At 41.4% G+C, this 12077-nt stretch overlaps 1 protein-coding gene across 1 annotated transcript in view; it reads right to left on the minus strand.

Moving 5' to 3' along the window:
- The window catches only part of SNTB1 (syntrophin beta 1), a 223759-nt gene that overhangs the window by 123037 nt on the left and 88645 nt on the right, over positions 1-12077 (minus strand). The window contains exon 2 of the mRNA XM_030875696.3: positions 2223-2439. Within this exon, the coding sequence (XP_030731556.1) occupies positions 2223-2439 (217 nt within the window). The remainder of the gene's footprint in view (positions 1-2222; positions 2440-12077) is intronic.

Here is a 12077-nt window from a genome sequence, read left to right on the forward strand (position 1 = left end):
GTTAGAAACTCAGAGGACTAAACACGATTACAAATTCAAGGACAAGGCAGGAAATGTGAAGACCCAGGCAGGTAATTAACTGAATCCCCTAAGTGTAAGGCAAAAGGAGTGACTAGGGGAGTTCATTCCCTTTTCAAAGGATAAGACTCTACTGGGCTCCTATAGATGGGAGGCCTGCCTGCAGCAATATAGATCTAATGATATCATTAGATCTTCTTATTTTTCTAGAAACGTAGAAATCTGGCTTTTTTTTTTTAATAAAGTAATTTCTTATAGCCCATGTGAAAGTTGCAGAAACCTTTTTTTTTTCTTTTCTTTTTTTTGGGGGGTGCACCATGCAGCATGCGGGATCTTAGTTCCCTGACCAGGAATTGAAATTGTGCCCGCTGCAGTGGAACCACACAGTCTTAACCGCTGGACAACCAGGGAAGTCCAGAAATCTGGCTTTTTAACGTGAAATTTTCTGACTATTCAATGTGGCAACTAATTCAAATTTCTTTGCAACCCTAGATAGACCACTAAAAAAACATATCTGTGGGCTGGGGACACCTAAAGGCTGCCACTTTGCAGTCTCTGGGTTGAAGTAATTAGCATGCTGCCCAGCACAAGACAGCCACTGGATAAATTATGAATTCATCAGATCTGAAACCTTAGACCTCAGACCCTTGGGAGAAAGGACTTGTTTGACTGAGTGGGTAAAAGCCCAGGGAAGAGGAAACTCAGGAACCAGGATGTCAACTGGAGGCCCAGGAAAGTGGTAGAAATTGGGGGGAGGGGAAGCAAAACAGAGAACGGGTGGGAATGGACCATCTAAGAATTCTGCCTCCTTCCCAATCTGCCTTCTCAGATTCATCTTTTGCTAATACCCCCTGGCTCGCTCATACAATGGCTGATCTCTGATCCCTATGCTGATAGAACTGACGGGCGGGGAGCAGGGTAGACCCTGCAGCTGACTGGGGTCAGAAGGGCTAGCAGCTTCCTTAGCATAAGTTTACTGGGAAGAGAACAAAAAAAGCACTCAGCTGTGAGCCAAGGAGGCAACTTTCTCCCTGCTCTTATTTCCTTTGGGTTTTCCCCATCAGCAGCTCGGAACCCAGCCAAATACTTCCTCGTTGGGTTGGGGTGGGGTTGCAGCTGTCCCACTCATTTGTAAATAAGGGCCAGTAGAGCTGTTTCTTTTTCTAGCATTTGAATGAGGATGCAAAGGTCACCACGATTCCCCCTTCTCTGGCTCAATTTCTCTCTCTCTTCTCTACATGTCTTTTATTTTCCTTCCAGATGTATGTTTTCTGTCAGCAGAGATAAAGGAAAACTTTTGGGGGAATAGGGACCCCAAATACTGGCTCATCTTGCCTGGATTCCTTCTAATTGCCATGGATTGGGTTATATATCTATCCTGTGGCAAAGATGTCATGTATAGGCTTTGGGAAATAGCACTCCAGGCTTGGATGGAGGCCACTCCTTTTTCTCTCTTGAGGATAAAGAGAGCTTCAGAGCCGAAAAGTGTTAAGGATGCTCTCATCAAACCCTCCAAGTACACAGTTGAGAACACCGAGGCCCAGAGAGGCCTAGTTGCTTATTGTTACCTAACATCAACAATACATAGTACTGGGGACCTCCCTGGTGGTCCAGTGGTTAAGACTCTGTGCTTCCAATGCAGGGGGCAGGGGTTCGAGCTCTGGTAAGGGAACTAAGATCCCATATGCTGCATGGTGTAGCCAAAAAAAAAAAAACCAATAGGAATAATACATAGTATTATATAGCTTATATTCATGGAAGGTTTTCCTGGGCTTAGCAGTTCACATGGATTTCCTCATTGAATCTTCACAACTCAACGAGGCATTGATTTCAACTATTTCCATTTTACATACGACAAAACTGAGGTTCAGTGCTCCGAGAGACTTGCCCAAAGTTCCATATACTGGCAGAGGCAGACCCAGGGAAGACACATAAGATCCTGACTCCACTGATTCAACTCTTTCCAGAACCAGAGCTTAGTATACAGATTCTTCATGAGGATAAAAGGAAGAAAAAGAAGGATGGAGGAAGAAAGAGAGGGAGGCCTAGCTTGACATATACATTCCTGCATCATGGTCCTTTCAGGCTATTCTTTGGAAACCGTCCAGTGTTTCCAGACACAAGTACAACCTGATAAAAGCTCTCTTTCAACCGCAGAGGCCAAAGAGCAGTGAGATACGGAGGAGGGCGTTAGCCATCCTTACCTGTTCTCAGGGTCAGCCAAGGCCATGCTCCGAGTGACGAAGCACATCTTGAGAGGGATGCTTTTCCGGTCTCTATGGAAGGAGAAGGACTGCGATGACAGAGGATCTGAGGACCCGCCGCCTAACCGAGGGGATTCTGGCGGAGGCGTTTCCCACCCGATCTCGGATACTGGGGAGCCTTTCTTCACGTAGGGTGTGGCTTCCCGCATATACTTCACTGCAAGCAAAAAGACAACAGTAAGCACTTTTCAGTACATCAGGGCTGAATTTCTGGAAAGTCTGATGGCATTTTTGAAACTTGTATTAGATAAGCTCTTAAACAGAGACTCTTAAAATCTGAACAAGATTCAGAATTTCTATTCCTTAAATTATGTACCAACGTGGTTTTTAGAACTTGCCATAAGGATAACCTGAACTTGAGAATTACTCTCAGCTTTTTTCAATTATGACAATTTCTATCTTTTCTGATTATGAGGTGCATTCTGGGAAAGAGGCTGAAAAACAAATGGGCAGAGAGTGAGAAAGCATATCTTAGGCTAAAAGACACACAGTTATTCAGTATAGATGTAGGGAATCTGGTGGCCACATTAACTATCCACGTCTCCATTATTCTGTTGAGACTCAGGGATAGGCTTTTCAATTTAATAGTATTAAGAACATATATGCAGGGACTTCCCTGGTGGCTTAGTGGTTAAGAATCGCCTGCCAATGCAGGGGACACAGGTTCGATCCCTGGTCTGGGAAGATCCCACGTGCCACACAGCAGCTACGCCCGTGCGCCACAACTACCAAGTCTGCGCTCTAGAGCCCTCAAGCCACAACTACTGAGCCCGCATGACACAACTACTGAAGCCCATGCATCTAAAGGCCATGCTCCGCCACCGCAATGAGAAGCCTGCGCACCGTGATGAAGAGTAGCCCCTGCTTGCTGCAAATAGAGAAAAGCCTGTGCACAGCAACGAAGACCCAACACAGCCAAAAATAAATAAATAAAATTTTAAAAAATTTTTAAAAAAGAACATATATGCAAAGAAATACATAGAATAACACTTATTTTGTAATGGTAAAAATCTGTGATGGCAAAAATATTACTTGTATAAGCCAAAAACTAGAAACAACCTAAATGTCCACTAAAAAGAAAGAGGACAGGTTAAATAAATTGTAAGACGTTTATACATTCATTAAAAAAAAATGAGATAGCTATAGAGGCGTTGATGTAGAAAAACCTCTAAGATCTATTAACAGTCTAAAAAAACTTTAGAGAACAGTGCATATACTGTACTCATTTTGTGTATAAAATCATAGATATTTATCCTCGTATAGCTACAACTATTTCTGGATAGAAATCCAAGAAAATGTTAACGGTAGTTAGCTCTAGGAGTGGAACTGCAAGTCAAGACGATGGAAAAATAGACCTTTACTATTCATTTCTTACTCTTTTATACCATTCTCATGTTTAGCCATATGCATATATTACTTTATAAAATTTAAAGAAACAAAATCGTTTAAAAGCTGAATGGAGCGGACTAAAATTCTGCTCTTTGATATGCTTACTAAGGTGGTATTTGCCAATTCTAAATTTAAGCATTTGGTCCTTTCAAGTGGACAGGGAAACTGGATTCTTGGAATATGCAATATAAGCTTCCATATCCTTCTCTCTGTCACTTACATGGTAAGTCCCTTAGAGGTATTTGTTATTACAAATGGCAGTGGATTGGAATGGGTGCAAACCAGGGGGCACTTCCTCCAGATCTCTGGTGATTCAATTCCACAAACTAGTGCCTTCCCTGTGTAAGACTTGGACTCAGGTTCATGGAGACTGCAGGAATAAACAATACGTGGCTTCCATACTTAAGAGTTACAAAATCATGGCTGACTGTAGTGGGTGCTGTTGGTGTCCCGGCAGATCCTTTTCGGCCGCTAGGGCACCTATATCCTAGCTGCTGTGTGTTGGCTGAGAACAATTCTTAGCTACTCTCCTGCTCTGGAAAACTGCTCTTGGACCATCAGAAGCCGTCAAACCTGGGAGACTATAGAGCTGCTGCCCGATTCCCCAGACAGAGGCTCTGCTTCTAGGGAACCCCACCTAAGACAGTCGCATAAAACAAGTACATAAACTGTGGCATAAAGCAGAATGAGCTATAATAAGAATAAAGGACCTTGGAAGAATTCATCAGACAAATGGATCTAGGGGCTTGAGTGACAGGTTAGGTTTGCAACACTTTAATAAGCAGACCAAACATACCCACATGCATGCAATATGGATCTATATATTGGAGGACCCAAACTAAATATCAAAACCAGCCACATGAATTTAAGACAGAGGAGATGTCATTTAGCACCAACACATATTTAAAAAGAAGATTTCAGAATTTTCACTGAATATAAGTGCAACTGGGAGAAAACAGCTCCATGGTTGCTGCAAACCTGTTAGCACAGGTTGCAGTAACAGAAGAAGAAAGGTGATTCATGGACAGTGTATTTCAAGGAATATTGTTTATTTCTGGGCAGTGTATTTAAAGAGGAGCACAGACATACCTATAAACAAATGTAGAAAATTTAGTGGGACAGAATTAAGCTGTCTAAAAACTGGAATAAATAAATTCTCTTTTGAAGGTACTGAATTTCCATCTCTAAAATGCTTTTGCAGAAGCTAGAACTCTGCTTAGCTTTGTATATTGTAGACTTATACTTATTGATATATGGGAAATTCAAGTATCAGCTGAGATTGAAGATTCTACTTTGATTGTATTATTATCCTTCTGGCTGGAGTAGGGGGTGAGCATTGTGGAGGTGAGAATCTAGGGATGCTTCATGGAGTAGGTGGCATTTGAACTTGGCCTTAAAGGGCAGCTAGGACTTTTAAAAGTAGAGGTAAGAATAACAGTCCTTCTTTTATATAATGTACTCTGATTTATAATTTCTATCACAATTCCATAGGAAAGGAAAATTGGACCTCAGTTTGGAAGGGGGATAAAGAAGAACATTTATCATTACTCTCATGATGTACCAAGTATGAAATCAGACACTCTTCCTTAGAACCTATGTTTCCTCTGAGAGCTTTAGATGTCATCTCTCCTTTTCACCAGTGTTGGGAAGATGGCTCAGCAAAATCCCTAAATGAGTCTTGAGATCTCTGGCACCGCCAGAAAATAAGATTCAATTTCAAGGAAATAAAGGAGACTAAGAGATTATCATCATTGCTCCTAAGCAAGATACACTAAGATCACTGAACAATTTCCATATCTATCCTGAGGAAGAACTAGCAACACCACCACAATCCTGCTTAAAGTTCCTTTGTTTAGGAGGCCTGCTTCTTTTTGATATTTATAGGAAGTGGAGAAACTTGTTCTTGGGTATAGCAACGAGAGCAAAAGAAAATTGTCTTGGATTTGTCCAGGGGCTCACAATTTCTGGCCCAAGGGAAGCAATAAAATTGTCAGACTATCCCTTCTGAGGGATATTACAAGTAGTTTCTACAAGATTTGGCCATCAGTTATGAGCGTAATTCTACTGTCAAGCGGTGCCCTCTCCAATCACCAACTGAGGCCTGAGGCTAAGTCCCCTCATTCAGACAGTAAAAGCACTGCAGCCACGTCTGGGTGTTGTAAAGCAGTGCCTCTAATAGGAAATTAAGAGTGTGTGAAAACTTTCCGTGGTTCTTTGTGCCTTAGTGTCCCGAAACTTCTACACATTGCAATCAAAATAATGAATGTGGTCTAATTCAGGGAGGGTAAGATGTTACCTCAGACTAGATCTGACAGCAATAGGTGCCCCAAATTACAGTGTATTAAATAATATAGAGGTTTGCTTTTACCAAAAGTCTAGTGTGAAAGAAAAGGGCTGTTAGGGCAACTCTGCTCCCTGAAGTTTTTAGGTCCTCAGGCTTCTGCTCCTTTCCTGCTCTACATTGCTAACCTGCCATCTAATGACCCAAGAGGGCTGCTTGGGTTCCAGCCATCGTGACCAAATTCCCATCGTGACCAAATTCCCATCGTGAGGTAGAAGGAAAAAGTCAAAGACACACTACCCTTCCTTCAGGGTCATTTTTCAGAAGCTGACACACTATCTACTTACAACCCATCAGACAGAATTTAGTCACATGGCCACTTCTACATGGAAAAGAAATTTACTCTTAACTCTGGACAATTCTATGCCAACCTGGCTAAAAGTTGGTGTGAGGGGAGGCTATTACTGTGGAAGAAAAAGAGAATAGACATTAGGGGACAATTCTTAGCTTTTGCCACAGCGAGATATCCCTAACCGTGCCAGCTTAACACAACTAGATTTTATAAGATATAACCACAAATAAATGTATTGGAGCAATCAGTAAAAAACATAAGAACTAGGTTTCATGAACTCTGATAAGTGTTTGTTGTGTACTAACTCACTTGAACCTCACAACAACCCTAGGATACAGACATTGCAATCATTCCCATTTTACTAAAGACTGTGCAATAGAGAGAGAGAGAGAGAAACTCATAAACTCAAGTTAGAGTGCAGGAAAGTGGCAGACACATGAGTCAAATCGAGGCAGCCTGGCTCCAGAGTCCTTACCTTTAACCATGAAGCAATACTGTTTCTCGCACTTTTAAAAAAATTAACTGGATGAGTGTGTGTGTGTGTGTGTGTGTGTGTCTGTGTCTGTGTCTGTGTGTGTCTGTGTATTTAAGCCAACGTTTTCATGTACTGGGAGAAAACATCCAATTAAGAGGCTATTTGCCTATAACATAAGAGAGCTGGATTTTGTAAGGCTGAACTAATAAACTGGCATTTCAACAAATGCCTTTTAAGGCACTGTCATATGTATAATACAGGGTTTAACCTGGCAGATCTGAACAGCTAGTGTCTGCATAATTAGACCGCCATGTGCTTACAGACAGTAATTTCAGGCAAAGAACTGTTGAAACTGATCAAGCAGCAGCCAGGCCCAGGCTCAGGGCACTTCATAATCAGGACTAATTAATAAACCATGCCCTTTCTGGGCATCATGAATTAAAAACCATGGCTGAGCAATTAAAATTCCAATCTTCCCTTACAAAATAGGGGTAGAAGAGAAATGAGAAGTGGTCTCCAAACCAATAATGCACCAAGTCACTTTCAATATGTTTCCAGTTTTTCATCTGAAAGATGCACAGTTGTGAAGATTTCAAAAGAACATTCAGGAAACGTACGTTTGCAAAGGCCCCAAGTTGCCACAATTAAATCTTTGTTGAGGAGGCCAGGTGACATCTGAAAGGAAAAGCACACACAGGCTACTAATGAGGAAATGCTTTAGGCAAATCCAATCAACTCTCCTACCAGGCTGGTTTCTGAAGAACCAGCAAGTCCCTCTGTTATGTGCAAGTTTTCTTCTTAAAAATAACAACAAAACAACCAAAAAAGGGATTTCCAGATTACAGGAGGAAAAGAAATATTTCACTACTCTAGGGGATGTGAACATGAAATGTACATTTTCTAATGTGATTAAGGGGAAAAGGCATCAGCTGGAGCCAAGAAACCTGAGTATTAGGACCTTCAGTGAAACTTGCAAATTGGGTACAAGCTGGTGACAATGGGGTTTGCTGACTCAATGAAATACGCAAGAGACTTCTCTTAATGCCATTTCCTGGGTCATCTTAGGAAAGATGCAGAGGGAGATCATCAATATTTCCAAAAAGACCAAGAAATGATGAAAGAGGTAATATAAGCTTCTCAGAAACTATAGCTAATCTCTCAGGAGGCTGAGCGGTGAACTGGAAAGAGAATTGACCCTGGGAGTCAGGGACCTGGTTCCAGTTCCAGCCCTGTCGCTAACTACCTCTCCAGCCCTGGGCAAGTTATTTCACCTTCTAGACCTCATTCTCCTCACATGTCAGGGGTGGGAAATAGGCTCCTACCCTTCAAACATTCGATGATCCCTTGGGAAATCGCTGTTAAACATTTAACATCACCGTTAAAATGTGTGCCAAATCCTGAGGCCTTAGGCAGATGTGCCTTCTGACTTTTTACCAAGCCCTATGGGCACCTGACAAATGAAAACAAACCTATGTTGAGCTTATATACTTAGGTTACTTTTTCTTTACTTTGGCACAGTGGCCTAGAAGAATCATTGTTTTCATTCACTTTCCAATATTTTTTTCACTTATATTTTGCCAGGTGGGTCCTTGAGGGTAGGATTTTCAGACATTTGAAGGATGACCAAAGGTTCGCATGAGGTCACAAGGACATTGTGGGTGAGGATGCTGAATTTTCATATGTGGAGTCAGAACTAAAATAAACTGGTTATGAATTTGCTAAGCCTCTACTTTAAAAACTAACTCAAAAATTACCCTATTTTCTACAGCAGAGTCATCTGAGGTGACCTCCTGCCTTGACTCTTCAACAAAGCAAGCTCATTGTCACCAGGGATGACAGGTGGACCCAGGGAAAGTATCCTATTCCAGAAGGATGCTGATTGGTTTAGTTATCCATTAACTGAACAAACATTTAATGAGCTCCTGCTATGGGCATGGCCTTTAGTGCTGGAGTTATTTCAGTGAACAAAACAGACTGGGTGCCTGCCCTTGAGGTGCTTACATTCCAGTGCATATGAGCAGGATTGGGGTGTGTGTTTGACAATAAACAAACAGATATAGAACTCTGCTCTGAAAGAGACACCCACTAAAGGACTTGGGTCTGTCCCCATTCCTACAGAGCCATTCTGGCCCTGCCCACTTCCTATCAGTGACTACCTCTTGGGCCCCATTGTCTGCAGACCAGCCATAGAGAAATACTGTTTAATTCTCTGAACATGCCTCCGTTCTTTGCACATGTGTTTTTTCCTCTGCATGGAAAGCTTTCTGGCAAACTCCTCTTAATATCAAGTAAGTCTCAATTCAGGTAAGATTTCCTTCTTGAAGTCCTCCAGGCATGCCTCCCTTAAGCTCCAACCATGGTTTGTGGCGATCCCCACTGATATTAACAGCATCAGGACCTAAACATTATGACGACGGCTTATGCCACGCAAGGCACTGTGCTGGTTCATCTTACAAATATTTAAACACACATCACGTGCAGTTATCTGTTCACATATAGGTCTCTCTGGTGGAATCATAAGGTCCTCAAAGTTGAGTGACTACAGTAGAAGTGAAAACTCTACACTCTGGAACCACACTGCATAGTTTCAAATCTTGCCACTGCCACCTGCCAACTGTGTGAGCTTGGGACAATTTTCTCAACCTTTCGGTGGCTCCATTTCTCCATCTGTAAAGTGGGGATAAAGAGTAGTGCCGGCCTCAAAGAGTTGCTGCGAGGATTAAATGAACTAACACATATAAAGGGCTTAGAACTGAGGTCCGCACATGCTAAGTATTCATTAGTGTTAGAAAAAATAAAAAATTGATATTCTCATCTATATCCACAGCAATTAACACAAAAGTCTGGCTGTAAAACACGGAAGTTTTGAGCAAATGAAAGACAAAGTTAGTAGGATCTCCAAGATACGATTTTTCAGAGATTTGTTCTTCAGGAGAAGGAGGCTTATAACAGAAGTAGCAGAGGCCAGAGAGTATCTGTCACTGATCCAAGGTTTCAAGACAAAGGAGTAACTGACGAGGCTCAGAAATCCTTGTCCTCTATCCTGAAGAATGAAGGTTGGCAAAAACTTTTTCTGTAAAGGGCCAGATATAAAATTTGTTGGACCTTAGGGTCTTGGTCACAACTACTTCCCTCCATTGTAGCATGAAAGACACACAGATGATATGTCAATAAATCAGCGTGGCTGCATTGCAACAGCATTTTGTTTACCCAAACAGGCAGTGGGCCTTGTCTGAACAAAGGCTTTAGAATACTAACTAGCAGCTATTGACTACTCACTATGCATCCGGCCCTACTCTAAATGTCTGAAGTATACTAGCTTATTTAAGAGCAATTCTATGAAGTAGGACTATTATAATGCCTACCTCACAAGCTAGGGGAGTGTGGCATGGAGAGCTGAAGTGACTTGCGCAAGGTCACACAGCAGCAATTGGCAGAGCCAGATCTGAGCTGAGGGAGTCTGGCTCCAAAGCCCCCCGTCCGAACCTGTGTTCTTTCCTGTACTCTGGATGCTGCCTCTACACATGGCTAGATGCTTGTGCCTGAATGAATCCTGTTTGTCCAACCATGAAAATTTATAAGTCATGCTTTTAAAAAGACTTTTTTGTCTGGAATGTTTTTCTTATACTCCTTTTCTTATATGAATCCAAATCTTACTCCTATAATTTGTATTCTCTGATGGTGGCTTTATTCTGCAGAGTACACAAAGCATTTAGAGCACCTTATAAACAGATAAAATATACATATTTGGCTTTACAGAAAGAAAAAGACAAGCCTGGCAAAAAGGAGGCTGGAACCACTAGTACCTTCCTCATCTGATATCCAGTTGTTATCAGGTTCCTGGTCCACATTCTCTCAGGGCCTAAAGGAGTTAATGGATGACCTAATGTATGACAGGCATCATAGACGTTGCTTTTACTATTTTAGGTCCCTAAAGAGTTGCTGGAAGAGGGGCCTAGTGCCTTAGATAACAAAATAAGGATTTAAGAGTTTCACCCAAGCCCAAACTAAATAAATGAAATATAATAGGGAAAAGATGGAAAGTTCTGTCATTGTGTATTCAAAATAAAAATCATTGTAACATGTAGGATAGGAGAACTGTATTATAAGCAGTTTTGTGTGTAGTAAGGTTCTAGGGATGGCCATGGTTATGACTGCATAATAAAGTAATAGGACATTAGGCTCCAATGATTCATGTATGGTGTTCAGAAGAGGATAGTTCCCCTCTTTGTCACCTTGATCAGCCCATACCTGAAGCCCTAATGGGTTAGACAATGTTCGAATGAGGGTAAAGAGGGTAATCGGCTTGTCAAAGATTCAAGAAATAAAGAAAACATAGGTTAAATGAGAGGCATTAGCTCATAGTAGTGAAGAGCATAAACTCTGGAGTCTGACTGCTGGGGTCCAACTCCTAGCTTTTCTATCACCAAGTTCTTGAGTAAATAACTTAGGTTCTTCATGTGTTATTTCTTTCACTCATCTCATAGGTATTGTGAGGATTTAATGAGTTAATATAAGTAAAAAAACTTCTAAGGAACTTGGCATAGCAAACACCATAAGGGTCAGTTACCATTATTAGAAGGTAACCTAGAAAAGCGAAGATTGATGGGGCCTGAAGAACAGAAAGCTGTGCCGAACTCACTCTGTGTATCTCTGCAGGGTAGAGCCACAGTCAGTGAAGACAAATTATAGACGTTATATTTGGGTTCAATGTAAGAAAACACTGTGAAGTAGTGAGTTCGCTATTGCTAGTAACATTCAAGCAGAAACTGGATGAGCTATCTCCCACGTTGCAGAAAAGATTCTTTTACTCTGCAGAAGAACAGATTGCTTCTAAAATCCCTTCAAGCTGTCATGTTCTATGTTCTTCCTGGAATGTGGTTCATTAAGATGCAGAATCCAATGACTCCAGTACAGTGAGGGCAGGTCATGGTTGTATACCATGCAAAGTCATGCTGTACATGTCTTTGTTATTATATGCTTATTAGCTACATATTAGTTATGTGACAATGGGACAGTTAGTTACAATATCTAAATCTTAGAATTCTCATTTAGAAAATGAGGAAAACAGTGTCTTCTTTAGAGAGACAATAAAATAAACTAGTTTAATAAATGGGCTCTAGAGTCACAGAATCTGGGTTCGAACCCCAAATCTTCTACTTTACAAGCTGGGCTTCTTTGAGCAAGGTATGTAACCTCTCTGAACCTCAGTTACCTCACCTGATAATAATACGACCTATCTTGTAGAACTGTCATGAGGGTTAAATAATTTTTAAAATGTATGCAAAGCCATTAGAA

Source organism: Globicephala melas, chromosome 17, assembly GCF_963455315.2.
Source record: "Globicephala melas chromosome 17, mGloMel1.2, whole genome shotgun sequence".
NCBI classification, from domain to species: domain Eukaryota; kingdom Metazoa; phylum Chordata; class Mammalia; order Artiodactyla; family Delphinidae; genus Globicephala; species Globicephala melas.